The 22400-nt window shown below is 39.1% G+C and overlaps 1 protein-coding gene across 1 annotated transcript in view; it reads right to left on the bottom strand.

Moving 5' to 3' along the window:
- The window catches only part of opn5 (opsin 5), a 120730-nt gene that overhangs the window by 54165 nt on the left and 44165 nt on the right, over positions 1-22400 (bottom strand). Inside the window, exon 2 of the mRNA XM_057823376.1 lies at positions 18171-18317. Within this exon, the coding sequence (XP_057679359.1) occupies positions 18171-18303 (133 nt within the window). The 5' untranslated portion in view covers positions 18304-18317. The remainder of the gene's footprint in view (positions 1-18170; positions 18318-22400) is intronic.

Here is a 22400-nt window from a genome sequence, read left to right as displayed (position 1 = left end):
CGCGTTGTGTACGCAGGGGCGGATATCCTGGGGGGACAAGTACCCGTCCTCAACTAAGCTGTCCCACACAATTTGGGACACAATAAGTATTTTTGGAGCTGTGTACTTAATTCAAAGTAAATCATTTTTTTCCCTCAACTGCTTGGAGACCTTTCTCAGATCAGAATTGAAATTTTCAAAACAGTTTGTGCCTTCCTTAAAACAAGTTGCACAAGTAGTAAAACAACATTATCTTGATGTTCCTCCCTGTTGGACCACTAATTTTCATACATGTTACAACGTTGCTATATAACGTGGAAAGAAACTTCTTGAATTCCTTATGAAGCCTCTGCAGTGATGTACCTGCATGCTGCATTTATGGCATCCAGAAGAGCCATCTGTGTGTGTGAGGCTGACGATCATATACTTGCCATCTCCATGTGGAGGAAAAAAATCTTCTATGGGGTTGAGGAATGGAGAGTATGGTGGGAGGAACTCCTATACCAAACCATTCCCTGATTATGTTGGAGTGGTAGAAAGTCACATGGCCCAAACTATTACAAATTTTGGCAGGTTATCCCCAATCGGATCCCTCTCATGTTCAGCAATGAGGCCCCTGTAGAGTGTGTCTAAAAATTTGACAAGACATTCTGTATTTTAAGGTCCCGTGATGGGAATATGGGTGAGCGCACCATTTTCTGTGATGGCAGCACCCATGGTTATCTTCCCTGTTCTTTGGCCTGGCGTATCAATTGTACAGTGCTAGTAAAAAAGTATTGGCACCCCTGCAATTCTGTCGCATAATGCTCAATTTCTCCCAGAAAAGGATTGCAATTACAAATGCTTTGGTAGTAATATCTTCATTTATTTTGCTTGCAATGAAAAAACACAAAAGTGGATGGAATAAATCATTTTCATTTTACAAAAAACTCCAAAAACGGGCCAGGCAAAAGTGTTGGCACCATTTCAAAAATCATGTGGTAAGTCTCTAATTTGTGTAATTAACAGCACCTGTTACATATTTGTGGCACATAACAGGTGGAGGAAATGACTAAATCACACTTGCAGCCAGTTAAAATGGATTAAAGCCAAAAATGTTTTGGAAGAATGTTCTCTGGTCAGATGAGACAAAAGTAGAGCTTTTTGGGAAAAGGCATCAACATAGAATTTACAGGGAAAAAAACGAGGCCTTCAAAGAAAAGAACACGGTCCCCACAGTCAAACATGGCTGAGGTTCTCTGATGATTTGGGGTTGCTTTGCTGCCTCTGACACTGGACTGCTTGACTGTGTGCATGGTATTATGAAGTCTGAAGACTACAAACAAACTTTGCAGCATAATGTAGGGCCCAGTGCGAGAAAGCTGGGTCTCCCTCAGAGGTCATAGGTCATTCAGCTTGACAGTGACCCAAGACTTCTTAAATTGTCAGCAATGAGTCCAGACCTGAATCCCATTGAACACCTGTGGAGAGATCTGAAAATGGCAGTTTGGAGAAGGCACCCTTCAAATCTCAGAGACCTGGAGCAGTTAGCCAAAGAAAAATGGTCTAAAAGTCCAGCAGAGCATTGCAAGAAACTCATTGATGGATACCAGCAGCGGTTGTTTGCAGTTACTTTGTCTGAAGGTTGTGCTACCAAGTATTAGGCAGAGGGTGCCAATACTTTTGTCCGGACCATTTTTGGAGTTTTGTGTAAAATAATCATGATTTATTTCTTCATTTCATTCTCTGTAGTGTTTTTTCATTGCAAACAAAATACATGAAGAGATTACTACCAAAGCAGTTGTAATTGCAATCACTTTCTGGGATAAATTGATCATTATCTGACAGAATTGCAGGGGTGCCAATACTTTTAGCCAGCAATGTAGCTCTGTGGCCAAAGATTCACTTGGCAGCAATTTACCAATTCAAGACAGATTTAGATAATAAGTAATAAAATTACTTCGAAATAGGCACACACATGTTGACATATTCTGACATGTTCTTTCATTTTGCATGTAAATATTTATGCAATGAACTAATGACTAATGTTGTGGGTGGTGGAACTATTCAGTAGAGACCCATGGTAATCTATTTTGACCCTCATGACAGATGCAGCTGATAATGTAGGAAACAGCAGAGAATTGTACAAAATCATTTGCATGGATTTACAAAAACATCTGCAACTTGCAATGAGACACGTTTTTTTTGATGTGCACTAGTGATAGCAACGTTGTGAGGATTCAACAAGTAGTTTTTAGAATTTCAAGTCTGAACAGAGAAATGTACAAAAGCAATTGAGAAAAACAGTAAATATGGCGTAAAACACACAAAGCTGAAAAAACAGCTTCTGCTCGTGCAGCCGAGTTTTAAATAAATTACCATTTTTTAAGACAAAATATTTGTTGTGCAGTTTCATCACACAATATACCCTCAGACTATTTTCAATGTGTCCGTTTTACCCCTGAGACCCCCAGTTACGGACACATCACAAATGCTTTTGTTTCGATCTAGCCACAAAAAGAAGGTAAGTAATGACATTAATCATTCAAATTTTCTATCATTGTTAGCTTAGAATCATTTATTGATGTCTATTATTTGATGAAAAAAGAAAAACGACTTCATAAAGTTATTAACGTTTAAATTTGAATGTGACCGAAAATTTGGCGCCGAAAACATTCGGCCGAAAATAGCTAAAATTGCATTTTCGGTTTTCGGTTAAAAGGCTGAAAGTTCACCACCGAAAAGTGTGGAGAACCTTAGACCCCTTGTGATGACGTCATCAAAACACAGCGAGCTAACACTATTGGCTCAAACCCAACATGTACACGGTTTGGAAGTATTTTGAGGTATCAAATATGGAAATTATTAAATGAAGAAAACTAAAATAACTTGGTTTACGAAAGAGTTCCGTTCTTGTCCCTTTGAATACCTCTAAACACCCTCTAAAAAAAAATATCCAAAAACATATTTTATACGTCATTGTAATGTCCTCACCAAGACTTTGGAGCTAAGTCCTAGCTAGACAGTGAGCTAAGCTCCGAAATGAGGATGTCATATGTACGTGTGGTTTGCTGACTTTATTCAGCTGCTCATGACATCAACACTTGCAGAATGAAACTAAAATATCATGAAATTAAATCAGTCTCATCTTCAATAACAGCAATTCAAATTTGTATTTACAAGTAGCTGCTGATACAGAAATAACAAACGATTAGCATGTATCAGTTAGCGTCCGCACATCATCAAAACAATCACATAAACTCGCCAAGTATTCAACCAATTGAAAACGCACAAATAAACAGGCCGTGCCGGCGGGGGCCCGACACTCCGGCCAGAAGGGCAAATTTCGCGCGTTCACTTTAGTCTTAAACCTTTGTACTGACTCCATTTTGAAAGGTTTAAAGAAGGCTCAACGAGAACAAGCTGACAATTTATTCGGGTCGACAGAGATCAAAATGGCAAGGCAAAACAGAAACACTCAGGCGGGGATGCAAGCTTGTTCCAAGGTCACCATATTGGTAGTCAACAAAAGGTTCCCGAGAAAAAAATGACCCTGCTTAGTTAAACATTCAGTCTTTTGAAGGCTCTCACGGGGAGGGCTGTGGGCAGAAAGAAGGGTGTGTTTAGGATTATTGTCTGTTTGTGGATTGGACAGGAAGACTCTGTAGTTACTGTTGTCCGGGCAACGAGGATTGTGGATTTTGCCACCTGAGCGTCCAAGGGGCTCTTGGAGTCTTGTCAGTCGTGTTATCAGTTGGCTATCCGGTGTTCCCCTATTTTCCTTGTGTTAGGACAGACCGTCCCGCCATTTGTTGTGGACTTTCTGAGAGAACTGATTGCGAGACCTGGTGGTGCAGACGTGTGCTTGTCAGCGTCAATCTTGCTCAGTTAGTTGTATGACGCACGAACTGGGCTACCGTGATAAGAAGGCGTTGTTTATCTCTTATGCCCAATATTCTGCTTGTTTTCCTTAAAATATGGTATAAGTACTATTTATTTTATATTGGGTGTGTCAGAGTAATAAAAAATGACGGTACCTACAAGAAAAGGTACTCTCCTTCAATGTACTGCATGCAAACAGGAAGGATTGTGTCAGGAGTGATTTGTTGGAGGATTCAAGGAAAATATTATATTTTCGTACCATGCATGCATTTTCAAACGTTGTGAAAAATATCAATGGGAGAAATTAACCGCTACGGCATTGACGTCATAATTCGCAATATTTATGTAAAATAAATGCTAACTGCCCGTTGTTTTTTTTTTTTTTTTGCCAATAACCAAGAATCAGACTGTTTTACGTCCATATCTATAAAGAATTCATTTATTTAAGCATTTATGTACAAGAATTTTCAACGTATAAAGCTCTTTGTGGTGATAAGGCGGCACCACAGTGGCTTAAAGACTAGCAGCACATTCGACATATTTACGTAAAATAAATTCTAACTGCCCGGTTTTTTGCTTTCAAGCAAGAATCGAGAATGTTTTAAGTCCATATCTATAAAGAATTCAGGGATTTAAGCATTTATTCACAAGATTTTTCAAAGGTTAAAAGCTCTTTGTGTTTCCACTCGATGAGCTTTGACGAAGGTACGCCCCCTATTAATCGGCTCCGCGCCCCGTGTCCCGTCTATAGACCTCACTCACATGACGTCACAACCACGCCTCCGCGCCATATTGTCCGTCAGCTCGTCATGTTTACACATTACCGCTATGTAAATTCCTCCTATTATGCCGTGTTTTTCTGCTCGTTAACATTTATAATCAAAATGGTGAAGGCGTGTGTGGTGGTTGGTTGCATTAACAGAGAAGATAGACGGAGAGACTTAAAGTTCTACCGTATTCCGAGAGACCCGGAGAGGAGAGCGAGATGGACTGCTGCAATTCGACGAGAAAACTGGGCACCAAACGATCACCACAGACTATGTAGTAGTCATTTTATACCTGGTAAGATGCATTTAATATATATTTAGAGGGTTTTGGGCTGACAACCACAATTATGATCATTGCGAGGCTAATCGCCGACAACATACAGTTGCAAATTCAAGATGTTTATTTCTTTCGCCATCATTATTTTTTGAATAATATTTAGCTGGTACCAAGTGAAAGAAGCTGGCCTCGTCTACGGATCATCAGTTAAACAGGGATGTCCAAACTTTTTGCAAAGGGGGCCAGATTTGGTGTGGTAAAAATGTGGGGGGCTACTGGGGGACTACCTTGGCTGATTTACGTAGGACAATATATTTAAACAATTTTTAGCAAGCCCTTCTGTGTGTCATATTTGCTTTGTTATTATTTTTTTAAATTCATAATTTCAACAATCTCGCCTTTGTGGCGTTCTCTTTCGACACTCGGGCTCTTGCGAAATACTGCTGCTGTGAAATTAAACTAGCTTCAAGTTGCTATAATTTCTCGCTGCGTATATTCCTTGTAATGTTGTCGTACATGTCAGCGTGTCTTTGAAAACAGCGACTGTCTCTTTGCAAATGAGGCAGACACAGTTGTTGCGTATTGTATTGTAGAAATAGTCCAATATCCACCTATCCTTGAAGCGTCGGCCATCGCAGTCAACTTTTTTTTTTTATTGATTGTCGCCATTTTAGAAAATTGAAAGTAAAGGGTCACACGGGGTAATGTTGCTTAGAGTGCTGCTCTTAAAGTTTTTCAAAGTTTCGTGAGAATAGGCTGAGTTTCTGTGGACAAGATAGTTGTAGATATCAGGGTAGCAGATGTCCGGCAGAGACGGCGAAGGCAGCGGGTCGAAAAATATCGATTTAGGCATCAAACATGGATGTGGCGAATGGATAAGCTGAAGCTTTTCCACATAACGCCTTTTATGCAACGCATCCAATGAGTTTACAGCGTCTGAAAACACCGGGGCTTCCATGAATAGCACTATAAATTGCACGACAAATTGAAACCATTGAGAATACGGATAAACAATGACGGACAATATGGTGGCCGGATACAGCGACACGTCATTGTGTGATGTTGGTGAGTGGGGTCTGTGGGTGTCATAAGGTCAAAATCACGATGTAACCTGGAGACTACCTGTACGTTTATAGGATGACCACTTTCTCTTTACATCACTTTTTTTCCGCGACTTCCACACCCCCTCTTTGCCGCTTGAACTCGGCCCACTTGCCTGGCTCTCGATCGATATCACTCCACTTGTTACACTCCAAGTCTTATTTCCAGTGGTAGGAGAGATTTCAATAGCCTTGTAAAGAGCTTTACTACTTTTGGGGAAAACAATAACATTTTGTTGTGAACTACTGTTCCACACAAATGTACATCGAGATCTCATTTAGTTTAGCAATTGGAGGCGTGACACCCATTGTTTGAGTGTCCCAAATTTGCCGTGACGTGTGTGTATGTCAACACTCACTGCTGCCAGAAACGCACCCTCCCAGTGGCGGTTATGGGGGGGCCACAGGGGCACTGGCCCCCTCTCTAATTTGAATGGCCTCTGCAGTCCCATTTTATTAAAAAGCAGGGCAATTGGCGAATCCTTCTTTTCTATAGGGAGAGAAATTGAGATAATGTTGTTTCTAGAGCATGTTAAATATTAATGTTACTTTTGTGTTTAAAATTGCTTTTCAAAAAAGTGATTCAATTTATTGTTCCATGTATTTCATTCTTACGTGCACACATTATGATTAAATTCGAATTATTACATACTTGACTGGTTTTTACAAGTAGTAGTTCTTCATCATTATATTCATGACATATGTAGCCACTTCACCCTATCTGGTTTTATAATCTTCCATCCCCAGCAAAAAGTGTACCGTACATGAATGTTATGCTGTTATACGAATGTTGAGACCAACCTACGCCCTTGTCTTATTATCATAACACTGTGTCAAGGAATTGTTCCCAACATATGCTTCTCAAATGTTGATATACTAGTATAGCTTAAGCTTTATTATTGTACAAATGTTATCTAAAAATTCATAATTCAGAGCAAAGCTGTCTACATCCTGAGGCGAGAAAGGGCAGGCGTTCTAAAGGGTAAAGCTGTTTTTCAAAAGCTACAATATAACATTTAATTGGTAAAAGCGCAGCCTGGCCACCCACGCTTCATGATATGACGTGTTTTGACGTATTTTGTCTCGTAATCATGGGACCATTGTTTTACCAGTTAACCCCGCCTTCCGTTATTATAACAGTGTTCTGAGCTCTGTCACGTCAGGGCATCATTGTACTCCGTGTCCTCATAAGTAAACTTTTAAAAGACTTCTGGAGGTGGAGCCTTTTTCTTCTAAAAACAAAGGGAGAATGGATTTTCTCCCATGACACACTGCAAGAGAGGTTTAGAGAGAGCTAGAAAGCAAATAAGATAGTATTCATTGAGAAAAGGGGAGTTATCAGATTGTGAGAAATTGATAAACCAACTCAGATTTTTTTGGTGTGATAATTAGTTTATTCATTGAATGTTTACACCAAGGGTGTAGGTTTGGCCGAGATATTGGTAGGGACGAGATAACAGCAGAGATAACAGCACCTGCATGTACACTTTTTGCTGGGGACGGGACATAATAAGACCAGACAGACAGGGTGAATGGCGGTCAGGGCTACATTTCTCACCAATAAGAACATAATTAATTGATAGACTAAATGACTAAATGATAAATGCAAAATAAATCTGCATTGACTTGAGCACTGCAAATTTGCAGTATAACATGTTATTCTGGTTAACAGATTAATGTGTTAGATTCTTCCACTTTTAGTAAATATTACCATTTGTTCTTATTAAGCCAAAAATCTTAAAGTCAGTCATTGTTCATCTAAATCAAGAAAAAAAATGCTTTCAAATCATGTTTTGAACGCTATCTATTCTTGAATTTCTGATGAACAAGTTTTTTTTTTTTTTTAGATTAAATATAGGAGCTTTTTGCTTAAAATAAGTCTGTTAAGCTTATTTTCAGCTAGCTATTTTTCTTATTTCAAGAAATCTGAATAAAATTTACTTGAAGCACTGGCAGATAATCTCACTTATTTCTAGTAGATTTACACTGATTCCAAACCTTTATTTTCGAAAACTACTAAAGAAACATTTTGAAAACTTGCAGAATAAATGTCTAGATTTTATTAAATATACAAATTTAAATTGCGATATTTGAAGACAAATACATACAAAGAAATACAAAATTGTTAATCATCTCTTAACTATCCAGGAATACAAAAAAATAGATATTTGTCTTAATACCACTCAAAATTGTCTTTCTAAATAAAGTAAATATAACAAAAAATAACTTCTTAGTCAGGGAATAACTAAAATGTAAAATAAAAATAGAGCCTTCCTTCAGAAAAAAACACTACTGCCTTTGTCCACAAGCACAGTCAAACTCAACAAAAAACGAAAACTCCTTTGGGCTGCTTTAGGACCACATAAGCAAAATAAAAATGAAAACTGTTAAGAAGGGGGTAAACCTTGGTTCACTACATTTCTTACAGCTGAGCAGAGTTCATTATATTTCTCAGTTTAATTAACGTAAACGTAGTAGAATAGACATACACTTCTCCTGAAGCAGCTTCCTACTCAGGTTGGCAAGTTCACACAGTTTAATGCAATGGTAATGCTGAACTGTGATGCAGGTCGGACTTTCAGTATCAAAGTTAGTGGTGCGTCTCCCACTTTTTCACTTTTGACATTACTTACATTGGCTGTTGCCCGAAAAAAAATCTTCTAATATCCCTCCTCTTCGAAGCAGGTGGAAGAGGCGGCGGCATGTCGATTTGTAACGTAATTCTGTACTCTGAGAGAGTGTGTGTGTGTGTTGGGGTAAAGTCATCAACCATTCAAACATGCATTAGAGGGAAAAATAGCATGGACCGGCTCATTCAGTAAGTGAAAAAGAGGTTAATGTAAGTCTGAAAATAATGAAAATAATTAACTGAATAATGGTAGGGTCAATTTTATCATTACAACAGATGGGAAGACAATCTAAATGATCTACAGTATATACAGTGGGGCAAATAAGTAATAATAATAAATCAAACAATGTGATTTTCTGGGGGGGGGTTTTCACATTCTGTCTCTCATGGTTGAGGTTTAACCATGTTGACAATTACAGGCCTCTCTAATATTTTCAAGTGGGAGAACTTGCACAATTAGTGGTTGACTAAATACTTATTTGCCCCACTGTAACTGAACACATTATATACTGTAAATATGTTTGCTTAAGTTGATGGGGATAATTTGAGCATCCTGAAAAGTGGGTCGGGTTTTGTCCCTACCGTCCCTATGCAAACCTATGCCCTAGGTTAATTTGATTTCAATCATTAGATTCTAAATCTGGACTCAGGTAGTGCTAAGAAAGATATGAGTATCCCTGTTTAAAGATTAAGGCAAAAATTTGCAGTAAAAGATGTTGCATAACTGCCCCCCCTTAGTAATTATGCTCTAAATTTGTCCTGTTTATTGTCCCCTCGCTAAATTTAAAAAGATATCTCCACCCCTTGTTCTTGTGTGGGTATTATTTCTCCATCCATCCATCCATCCATCCATCCATCCATCCATCCATCCATCCATCCATCCATCCATCCATCCATCTTCAACACCGCTTGTCCAGTTCAGGGGTTCTGGAGCCTACCCCAGCTGACTTCATGTGAAAGACAGACGATAATTTGAACTGGTCACTGTCAGTCACAGGGGACATACAGCGACACTCAACCATTCGCACTCACACGGCCACCGAGTGGGAACTGATTGCCTGCGGTGGAGTCATGCGAAAGTACCACTACCTTATCAGTGATTGGTTTTCCTTCTCGCACGTTCCAAAAAGACAACTTTTGGCGTACTATTGAACGATGAAAAACCAGCAAGGACAATTTGTCTGTGGTTTGATAAATCATATTGTTTGTGCTGCATATTTTGATATCAATCTAGCCAGGATTGTCGTTAATGATACCAATACTTTTTTTTTTTTTTTTTACCTGCCCTATTCAGATACTTAGACACAGAGAATAGTAAATCTGTGTGAATTCGAAAGGTTCAAACTGTTTTAATGTGCTGTCATGTGCGATAGGAATACTTTTGAATAAACAAAGTGGATGCATCATTGAATGGTTAAATCTCAATTAATTTTCACGACCTTAGGCGTTATTTGTTATGTTTTCTTTTTATTATTATTATTAAATTAGGATAAAGTTTATAATTATACATAAAATGCTGTATCTTTTTTTTTTTTCCCCTGAAAATATTTTAACATAAAGTCCACGCGTACAAGCAAGCAAATTGAAAAACAAATACTGTTTCTACAAATACTGTTGGTGTTTATTATTTTTTTTTATATGTTTATATAAATTGTTAGTGCTTCCCTCTAAAGCTGACGAGTTTTTAATAAATCCCTCATTTGGCAGTATGGCTTTTGTCGTGAAAATACAGCCCCAAGGTCCCCTTTATCTTCCATTCCATTCTTCTATGTTAGGAATGTCCCAATCACATATTTTTGCACCCGAGTCCAAGTCTGAGTCCCCTATTTTTGACAATCTGCCGATACAGAGTTCCGATCCGATACCGGAAAAAAAAGTTGTTTTTTAATTTGAACAAAAGATCCAAACATGTTACAGCACTCTACTGTTTACAGTACTTCCTCCTCCTCTTTTTCTGGGAGTGATTCTGAGGATAAAACGTATATTTTTGGTTCTTTTGGCAATGCCATTGTATTTCTGGATTATTTTGTTACTTTTTAGCTCTTAAATATATATATATATATATATATATATATATATATATATATATATATATATATATATATATATATATATATATATATATATATATATATATATATATATATATATATAAGTGTACTGCCCAAAACAGTGCGGTTCCTTGTGCACTGCCCGACAGCCAGCTAACATTGTATGTCCTCCAAGGACAGACAAGGCTTGGTCTTTTCTTGTCTGTATATGAAGTAATTTAAGTTTGTGAAACACTAACAAAGAAACATGCATGCATTCAACACCACTGCACAATACACCCCGGTATACAAATACCATGTAGAACCACACTTCACTTGACCTACAGTGCTGCTCAAAAGTTTGTGAACCCCCTCAACATTTTGGAATTTTCTATTATTTCAACCTGATTTCCTAATCAATCAATTCAGTAGTTTTTTTTTTTTGTTTTTTTAACAGTTGTGTTGTCAAGACTAAATTAAAAAGAGTTTTCATCAACTGATGTAGGTGCAAAATTGAACTGTTTGGTCACAACCAAAACCGCCATGTCTGGCGAAAAGTCAACACTGCATACCACCAAAAGAACCTTTTCCCAACAGTGAAGCATGGAGGTGGGAATGTCAAGATCTGGGCTTGCTTTTCATCCTCAGGACCTGGACAACTCCACATAGTCCAGGGAATCATGAATTCTGAAGAATATTGTCAAATCCTAGAACATAACCTGACGCCATCTGTTTTGAAGTTAAAGCTTGGCAGAAGGTGGATCATGCAACATGATAATGATCCAAAGCATTCCAGCAATACAACCAAGGAATGGCTGAAAAAGAAGAAGATTCGTGTTCTGGACTGGCCCAGTCAAAGTCCTGACCTAAATCCCATTGAAATGCTGTGGCGGGACCTGAAGCGAGCAGTTCATGCCAGACGCCCATCAAACCTCTCTCAACTGACTGCGTTCTGCAAGGAAGAATGGGCAAAAATCCCCCAAAGTAGATGTGAGAGGCTGATTAGTCACTACAGAAACCGTTTGGTTGAGGTAATCTCTGCAAAAGGAGGCGCAATATCCTATTAACTGAAGGGGTTCACATACTTTTGCACACATGATATCTGAGTTTTTCTTAAATCAACCACTTTTGTTAAATAAAGAATGACAATATAACTATTTCTTTTGTTTCAGTCCATTATTTGGAATGTCAGTATTGTGGATTTGGGTATAACTTAACATTTAATAAGGTTATTTTAGTTTTTTTTACAAAAAATCTGACCATCGCTGTGGGGTTCACAAACTTTCGAGCAGCACTGTACGAGCTATAAGTAAAGGTTAGCTTCCATACAGCAGGACTTATTAACAAATTTTGTTCATATAGCTTTCCCCAATGAACACACATATACTCCATATTACCAGGTTGGTATAGATGTAAAATACTTACAGAAGTATAGTTTCCAAGGCAGAAGCGTAACAGAAAGCACTCGCGGCGTCAATGCAACCTACAGGCTGTGTACTGTAAAAGTAAACGAGCATGTGTTCCAAACATCCACAGGGTGGATGAAGTGAAGTATTATGACCACAAGGTTGCAGTAACGTACTATAAAATGTTGACTGGCTCTTAACTATGGTGACTCTAGCCAGCACAACAGATATTTTTTAACATTATTATTTAGCATAAGTTAAAAAAACAATCCTTTTCACCCGATTCCGATCCTCTGAAAAATGGCCTGATCGGCCCGATTTCTGACGTGATCTGTTCGGGACATCCCTAGTCTATGTGTATGTTGTAGGGCTGTCAAACGCTTAAAATTTTTAATCGTGTTAATCACAGCTTAAAAATTAATTAATCATAATTAATCGCAATTCAAACCATCTATAAAATATGCCATATTTTTAATGTAAATGATTGTTGGAATGGAAAGATAAGACACAAGACGGATATATACATTCAACTTACTGTACATAAGTACTGTGTCTGTTTATTATAACAATAAATCAACAAGATGGCATTAACATTCTTAACATTCTGTTAAAGCGATCCATGGATAGAAAGACTTGTAGTTCTTAAAAGATAAAGGTTAGTACAAGTTATAGAAATTGTATATTAAAACCCCTCAATGTTTTCGTTTTAATAAAATTTGTAGAACTTTCAATCAAAAAATAAACTAGTAGCTCGCCATTGTTAATGTCAATAATTACACAATGGTGCTGAAACCCATCAAATCGGTCGCACCCAAGTGCCAGCAGAGGGCGACAAAGCACAAAAAAAACACAAGTAACAAGTGCACATGACACTGTGCTGTCATTTTAATCTGTTTGAGCGGGGCATGTGCGTTAAATGCGTCAAATATTTTAACGTGATTAATTTTAAAAAATTAATTACCGCCCGTTAACCCGATAATTTTGACAGCCCTAGTATGTTGATGAACCTCAGCCAGCATGTTGCTTTGTGCCGTCACACCAGAGTTGGAGAGAAGCAAGGAGCAGCGAGTCCGACAACCTTGCAGTTTCCTCTTTACTGAAAACCTAGCATTGCAATCAAGAGTGGAACTTGAGTAAAAAAGCCGATTACACCAGGTAAGTATCGATCTGATAATAATGCCGACATGGTATCGATAATATCGATATTTGGTTCGTTGCTATATACTCTAATGCAGCTTGTTGGCGTGTATGACTGTAGATACTATCACTCATCATTTGCTTTTTGTGCAAAATCCCCTGTCAAAGAACTAATAATCATTTTTTTAATCAGATTCTGTCCATCTCTGCATACACTTTCACTGATCGGAACTTCTATTCAATAGAGCTGAATGGAAATGTGTGAGTTTGCAACATTATATAACTAGGTTACTGCAGAGAGCACAAAACATGCTATAACAGTGTGAGGTCATTTCCTTACAATGGCTATCGCTTATACTTTGTGTGTGATAGTTTTGTTGTTGTGGGCCTTAAAGAAGCTTGAATGCCTCACTGATTTATTTTTTTGCCACTGATTCAATGTTGTGTCGAGCTTAGACTTAATGATTTTTTGGGTTGTTCTCGACGGCTGCTAAATTAGATAATTACTCATGACAACGAAGACACGTGCCACATTGGCTTTCCTCTGCAAGCAAAGGGCAAAAAGAAAAAAATACAAGTTCAATATGAACTATGACAGTCTGGCTCCCTCCATTGACTATCTCAGTACCTACAGGAAACAATAAGTCCCAAATCAATCATTGTAATTAATCAGTCCTGAGATAAACAAAAAAATAGTAATAATTAAAAATTGGGCTCCAAGTATCGTTGCATTTACATTCCTACAATATAACTACCAAATTTCCTTCTGATCTGTCCACAGATAACGGAGGAGTAGCAATACTAATTCCGCATTTTTTTTTTTTTTACCTGTCCTATTCATCTGACACGGAGAATGGGTTAGGGTTAGCGTCCTAACTGAGCATCCTATTGGCCTGAACAGTTTTAATGTATCACATCGAACTACAGTGGGGCAAATAAGTATTTAGTGAACCACCAGTTGTGCAAGTTCTCCTACTTAGAGATTAGAGATTAAAGGTTAGAGAGGCCTGTAATTGTCAAGATGGGTAAACCTCAACCATGACACAGAATGTAGAGAAAAAAACCTGACAATCACATTGATTGATTTTTAAAAGAATTTATTTCCAAATTGTAGACCTGCAGCAGGCTGGGGAGACTGAATCTGCAATAGGTAAAACGCTTGGTGTAAAGAAATCAACTGTGGGAGCAATTATTACAAAAAGGAAGACATGCAAGACCACTGATAATCTCCCTCGATCTGGAGCTCCATGCAAGATCTCACCCCGTGGCGTCAAAATTGTAACAAGTACGGTGAGCAAAAACCCCAGAACCACACAGGGGACCTACTGAATAACCTACAGAGAGCTGGGACCACAGTAACAAAAGCTACTATCAGTAACATAATGCACCGCCAGGGACTTAAATCCTGCACTGCCAGACATGTCCCCCTGCTGAAAAAGTACACGTCCAGGCCCATCATGGGTTTGCTAGAGAGCATTTGGATGATCCAGAAGAGGACTGTGAGAATGTGTTATGGTCAGATGAAACCAAAATAGAACTTTTTGGTAGAAACACAGGTTCTCGTGTTTGGAGGAGAAAGAATACTGAATTGCATCCGAAGAACACCATACCCACTGTGAAGCATGGGGGTGGAAACACCATGCTTGGGGGCTGTTTTTCTGCAAAGGGACCAGGACGACTGATCTGTGTAAAGGAAATAATGAATGGGGCCATGTATCGAGAGATTTTGAGTGAAAATCTCCTTCCACCAACAATGGCATTGAAGATGAGACATAGCTGGGTCTTTCAGCATGACAATGATCCCAAACACACAGCCAGGGCAACAAAGGAGTGGCTTTGTAAGAAGCATTTCAAGGTCCTGGAGTGGCCTAACCAGTCTCCAGATCTCAACCCCATAGAAAATCTGTGGAGGGAGTTGAAAGTCCGGGTTGCCCAACGACAGCCCCAAAACCTCACTGCTCTAGAGGAGATCTGCATGGAGGAATGGGCCAAAATACCAGCAACAGTGTGTGAAGAGTTACAGAAAACGTTTGGCCTCCGTTATTGCCAACAAAGGGTACATATTAAAGTATTGAGATGAACTTTTGGTATTGACCAAATACTCATTTTCCACCATGATTTGCAAATAAATTCTTTAAAAATCAAACAATGTGATTTTCTGTTTTTTTTTTTTCCACATTCTGTCTCTCCTTGTTGAGGTTTACCCATGTTGACAATTACAGGCCTCTGTAATATTTTCAAGTGGGAGAACTTGCACAATTAGTGGTTGACTAAATACTTATTTGCTACTGTATGTATTCTGTATGATATACTCCCATTGTGATTATTCATTGTGTTTCATTTATTAGGAGAAAGCAGCAAGCAGGAAGGGTATATGGGGGAACATAAAGGAAAACAGGAGGAGAAAGACACAGAAGAAGAACAAACAACAACAATCAATACATTAAACGCCTGGACTTCCTATGAATATACCGTAATTTTCGGACTATAAGCCGCTACTTTTTTCCTTCATTTTGGAGCCTGTGGTTTATAGTCCAATGTGGCTTATTTGTTGATTTATTTAGGCTAATAAAACCGGCAAATTATGTTACTAACTTGGCTCGGATGTTTTACCTCCATTCAAAAGTGAGATAATTTGCCGGATTACACTAAATGACATCTGTTATAAGCATTCATTAATGCTCATGACAGTGTCATGTCATAATTATGATTGTCTAATGACAGTCTTATGGTGGCACTGTCAACAGGGTTCCCCCAGGATTTTTCCATTCAAATTCAAGACTTTTTAAGACCTTCTCAAGACCACATCCAATGAAATTTAAGACCAATTTGCACCTATTCTGGCATACATTTATAAAATAATGCGAGTCTGTCAGAATAACTAAGAATAACAGCATAAGACAGGGACACGTAACAATCACTCCAAGGGCAGATGTCCCATTGTGCCGAGCTTGAAGCTTTTACGGGACAGGCTGCACCAAGCCTCCCACTCATTCCCTGGTACAGCCTGAACCAAGTCATATTTTGAGTCACTCAACCACAATGGGTTAAATCTGCACTTTACCATCCCAAAGTTCCTGCGCCAACGACGACAGCTTATCAGCAATTGACTGTACGCAAAGCTCCAACTTAATGCTGCATTTTGGAAAACGCGGAACTCTGGATTTTCCGACCGAAACAGTGCATTTATCAGAGATCGATATAGACCGAGAAAATGAAAAATAATTTTACGACACATTCCATACCTTTTCGTTAAATTACGTACTATACAGTTATTAGCTCTATCATGTAGATAAGACAGGGAAAAATTAAGACATTTGATAAAGACTTGTAAACAAAATTTAAGACCTTTTCAAGGCCTTTAATTGCGGTTATCAAATTTAAGACTTTTTCCATTTTTTAAGGTCCCGTGTGTACCCTGGTCAAATAAAGTGTTCCCAAATACCATAACTAACGATTAATGAAACAACTGGAACAGTAACTGAAGAAATAATCAGCACAGAACATGAATTTTGATTGTTAATTACATCAACACAATGCATGCTATTGGGCATTTTGCACAACAACAGTTTTGACAGCAGGTGGCAGCAGAGGTTGACTGTCTCCCCTAAGGGGGCAGTGATGGCCAAATAAAGCTTTATAAAGCAATACATAAAGCAAAAATGGTGGTTCATTTGGGTCTTATGACAGTCGTATGATGCTGCTGTCAAATGAAGTGTTACCGGTTAATATATTTTGGTGTAAATATCCCATAATACAGGGAGGACAGCTGCGGCTTATAGAACAATATGAACAAATGCCGTTTTTATGTCACATTTGGTGATTGGCTGCTTATAGTCAGGTGCGCCTTATAGTGCGAAAATCACCGTAGTGGTGTTATCGTTTGCTAACTGTATTTCCCATGGACATCATGTGGGGTGCCTGATGACCGAGGGGAAAGAGGGCTGTGATTAGGCGGGGTGGAGCGTACCCAAATCAGCAATTTAAGGTGTAGAACCCAGTATTATGTGAATCATTTGGAAATATGAATATGTTGACATCCTATTCTATGCTGCCTGATGGCTAATACAGGTCCCCGACTAGCAGCAATTAAAATAGGAGAACCCGGCTGAGGGCAGTGGGACCACTATATGGAAGTTCTTCCCAGCAAGTTCCCAACGCCCCTCCCCCGTAGAGCATAATGTACGTTGTGCATTAAAAGAGATGCGGTAATGGCGGGGCTGACACCGGGGAAGCAACTGTCACATGACCCCTCCACTCACCAGGTCCAAGCCGCCCCACATCTTCAGTGTATGATGCATTACAATCAAGGGGCAGCTGGCCAGGGACTGTTCCAAAATTAATTAATCGAATTAATCTGCCCTGACACAAAGAAATTAAAAAAACAGCTCCGAAGATCAGTGCAAAGATATGCCTAGTATATACGTACCACTTAATAACAGATGCGCAATTTTAGTCAGTGTCCTGAACACGAAGAACAATGTAACGAGAACTTCAGACCTCCCTTCGGGCAGTGTAAAATGGAGGACTTGTTCCTGGTTGGACTTCACATTTGCTAATAGATTCAAGATAACATTTGCAACCAGTTTTGTTCAGACTCTCCTCAGTGGTGGGCACTATCTTCCTATTGTTCATTGTCTATGAAAACAAATTATACGAAATGTCATGCTAATTATGCATGGTAGGCATATTTCGTTGCTATGTTGGCTTGACAAGTGCTATAATTTATATCAGTGAGGTTCATAATGTACTATATGTTAACTTTATTATATAATAAAACTACACTGTGTTCACCACAATGATCGTCTGGCCCAATTTGATGTGAAGATAGTGTAGTTAGGGTTTATAATCTGTCAATTCCAACACACAATTTTTTTCTTCCAAATACTTTTTGCTCACATTAAGATTGCAGTGATTGAGAAATATATTCATAAGATACAATTATGAGCTCAAAGGCAATACGTTTCCACAACAAGAAACTGACCTATAATGAGGATGTAAAAAGCTGCGACAATGTCCGCTTCTTTCGAGAGTCTTGAGGCGAATGGATCACCGCGGAGAAGATAGTGGGGTACGTAAAATGGATGTGGCCACGTCTCGTTCGTCATCACTGCCATCAGTGGGGGAACGTCTGTGAAGAGGAGGGAAAGGCTGAAGTTATGAAAATGCTAATTGGAATTATATTTTAAAAAACAAAAACACGACACATAAAAGGGAACACTGTACTAGCACAGTAAATCCAGGCAGTATTCATTAGGGATGGGAATTTTGACTAATTTCCCTACAGACTAGTCTAAAATTTTATTTGCGACTAGTCGACTAGTCTATAAGCAAGAAAGCTTGCAATTGAAAACACATATTGAATAAAAAGTTTAAAAGTGAAAAGCAAATGCATTTTGTAATTAGTGTAGTTATGAACTATTTTAGCCCAAACCGTCAGGACATGTTGTTTATTTACAGTGTATCACAAAAGTGAGTACACCTCCTCGCATTTCTGCAGATATTTAAGTATGTATATCTTTTCATGGGACACTGACAAAAGGACACTTTGACACAATGAATAGGATTCTGTGTGCAGCTTATATACTGTAATAGAGTTAATTTATTTTCCCCTCAAAATAACTCAAAATATAGCCCTTACTATCTAAACACACCCCTTAGAAACTACATCCCTAAATGTCCAAATTGATTACTGCTAGTCATTTTCCCTCCAAAATGTCATGTAACTCGTTAGAGGAGTGCTGTCAGCATTGCTGCAGAGATTGAAGAGGTGGGGGGGGGTCAGCCTGTTAGTGCTCAGACCATACGCCACACGCTACATCAAATCGGTGTGCATGGCTGTCATACCAGGAGGAAGCCTCTTCTGAAGACGGTACACAAGAAAGCCCGCAAACAGTTTGCTGAAGACATGTCAACATAGCACATGGATTACTGGAACCATGTCCTATGGGCTGATGAGACGAAGATTAATTTATTTGGTTCCGATGTTCTCAAGCATGTGTGGCGGCGACCAGGTGAGGACTACAAAGATAAATGCCTGAAGTCAAGCATGGTGGTGGGAATGACCCCCCCACACACCTCTTCAATCTCTGCAGCAATGCTGACAGCACTCCTGTAACGGGTCACATGACATTTTGGAGGGAAAATGACAAGGAGTACTCAATTTAGGGATGTACGTAGTTCCCATGCGGTGTACTCACTTTTGTTGCCAGGGGTTTAGATATTGATGGCTATATTTTGAGTTATTTTCAGGGGAAAATAAATTAACTCTTTTCTATAAGCTGCACACAGACTGCTTTCCATTGTGTCATAGTGTCATTTTGTCAGTGTTGTCCCATGAAAGGATATACTTAAATATCTGCAGAAATGCGAGGGGTGTACTCATTTTGTGATACACTGTAGATTCTATTGATGTAACAAAAACTGACTGAATAAAGGTAGACAATTGAAAGAGAAATACATTCCTGATATGTTCGCCAAAACAAACTTTGTGTCCCTACCCCCTCCTGTGTGTGTGTGTGTGTTCGTTTGGGGGGGTGCATTTCTCTCCCTGGCTGCTCAGCCTATTTACAACGAGGCAGAGGCACAAAGACCAATGCTCCTTTCAGACTTATATCACCCTAAATTCCCGTATAATGTGACGCGGGATACCCCCGTATAATAGCTTTCAGACACTGGAAAATGTCCCCGGTTTGGACACTTTCAGACTTGTCCCATGTTGGTGTCTCGGCCGGACATTATGTCGTTTTTGGTCAGCATCAGCAACAAAATAAACCACACATTTCCAAAGATGGAAGATGGGCTGTCTCTTCCTCGGTTCTAAGATTACGTAGCAAATTAATTTCGTATTGTTTCTAGATGAATTTTGCTCCTCTCAGTTTGCCATGTTGATAATTGCAATGTTCTTTTACCGCTTTTCGTCTCAGTGCGAAGAAAGAGAAATGACGATCGGCCCGCCATGATATTTAGGTCATCGGCCTTTTCGCTGTGACCGAGGAATTAACCGGCTGTTTTCATGCATGCCGCATCCCGTTAAGGTCCTGGACATTATAACAGGACGCAACCCGGTTAATGTCAGTGTCATCTCCTTGTCAGTTGACCCGGGAAATTGCTTTCAGACATAAGGGCTACCCATTTAAATCCCGGGATTTAACCAGAGTTAAGCGTATGTCTGAAAGGGGCTCAAGAAGCATGATGCTGCGTTTAAAGTGCCTATGACAGCAAAAAGCATGTTTATTTCATATTTCACGTGATATTTTATGCTCCTGAATGAACTGGACCACTTGAATGTGTGTGGAAACGATCGATTTACATATTCAGTTTTTTTAATCCTGCGCCATGAAAATGAATAACTTCCTGTTTTGAGGAGGAATGCAAATATGACATCACCTGGGTCAGCATCTCACAATACAGCGTTGATTTATAGCATGCAGATGGACAGCTGATTTTGCGGATTAATTAGTTTATTTTTCGCATCACGCCAGCCAAATGTGCTGCAGTTTTGTCGCTGCACCAGGGAGAGGCGTGTTAGCCTTTTTGGATTGCAAAAAGTTCCCGTTCACCCCGAGATTGGCCAAAACAAGTCCGACAACTGTGGGACCACTCGACTTACGAGGAAGTGAGTAAACATCATGTTTTGTATTATGTCAAATACTGGGATCATGGCTTCCCCCCTCAATGGGCTGAATTCTAAATCAGATGAAATCGTGACCCTGCCGACGTCATCATCCAGCTGGGGACGCTACAGCGCTATAATGACAGGCAGGTCCAAACGGCAGATTAAAAAACTAATTTTTCGTCATCTGCGCTTTGCCAAATTGTTGTATATAGTGTAATTGTCTCACGATATAATTTTAATCCACATAGTAATGCTATTTAAGATTTTTTTTTATGCTGTCGCTGGCAAATTAATCGACTAGTAAAATACGAAACGTTTAATTATGAGTAGGCATGTGCTGGTATGAGATCCTGACAGTATGATAACTTTAAAGTTTCAGTTTCACAGTATTGCAATTACAGCTCTAAAATATGTTACTTGGAGGTATCTGGATTTTAAAAATAACTTTTTTCCATTGAACTGAAGCCTAAACCCACATCCGCAACTCAACATTATTACCATCAGAACAAAAATAATGTGTGTATGACTCATATCATGTTTACATTATACACACTCTCTTTCTCAACACCGACAGTTGCCAGAGAGAAAAAAACACCACGTTTTAACACCGCTAGACACACTAAACACACTGAAGTTGACTCTCGTAGCTGTTGGGAAACGATCATGAAAGTGTTTACTAACCTTTGATTTGTATAAATGCAAAATCATACGAGTGCTATTGCCTCCACGGCAGCCACCCTTTGCAAACATATTTTACAAGTCGGTTGGCCCTCCTCTTCTAAGCCGCGGCTGTCTGTAACTTATCTTGAGCCCAAGTATTGCTATACCAACGATTTCGTTTTCTTCGATGGGGCAAAAAGTTCAGGAGTTTCACCTCCTCAAGCAATCATGTAACACAGCTGACACACTGACACTGAGCAACAGCCAGCCTTGCAGCTGCAAGCAAGGGATTTCTCCTTGCATTTTTGGGACATAAAAAATAGCTCATACCTTAGCCGTGACGCTTTCATACCATGGAAAATCTTCATGTTTTGACCCCTGAGCTAACAGAGAGGTTGATGAAGTGTTATTTCCATCTAGTGTTGAAGCTGAGAAGTGAAACAATGTATCCTGAACTCAAGCTTCTTGTGTGGGCCATTTTCAATGATATTTTCATAATTTGTTGTCAGCCCAAAAAACTAGGCAGCAGTTTGGACACCCCTGCTCTAGGATGTCTATACTGCATGTTGTACTTTGTATTAACATATGATAGAGGCCATTTTTCTGATTCGAAATTTCAAAGCAGCAACAATGCTCTTGTCCAGATCAGAGTCTCGAGACAATCCTGTGGATAACAGATAATTCCATTGACTTCGCCGTCATGCTTGGTTTTTGCTCTGACATGCAATGTCAACTGTAAGGCTTAGAATGTATTTAAGTGTGTGCCACTTCAAATTATGTCCAATAGACTGAATATACAACCAGTGGATTCCAATTAAGATATAGAAACAATGAAACAACTGGCTACATTTTAATGCAGGCAATGTTCGGATTAAGGTCAATGCTTCATTATTTTAGACATTTGGAATTATCTGTTGGCATACATGCGCGCAAAGG

This window comes from Corythoichthys intestinalis, chromosome 19 (genome assembly GCF_030265065.1).
Source record: "Corythoichthys intestinalis isolate RoL2023-P3 chromosome 19, ASM3026506v1, whole genome shotgun sequence".
NCBI lineage: Eukaryota > Metazoa > Chordata > Actinopteri > Syngnathiformes > Syngnathidae > Corythoichthys > Corythoichthys intestinalis.
The sequence above is the reverse complement of the archived record's forward strand: the minus strand, read 5'-3'. Positions and strand labels throughout refer to the sequence as shown.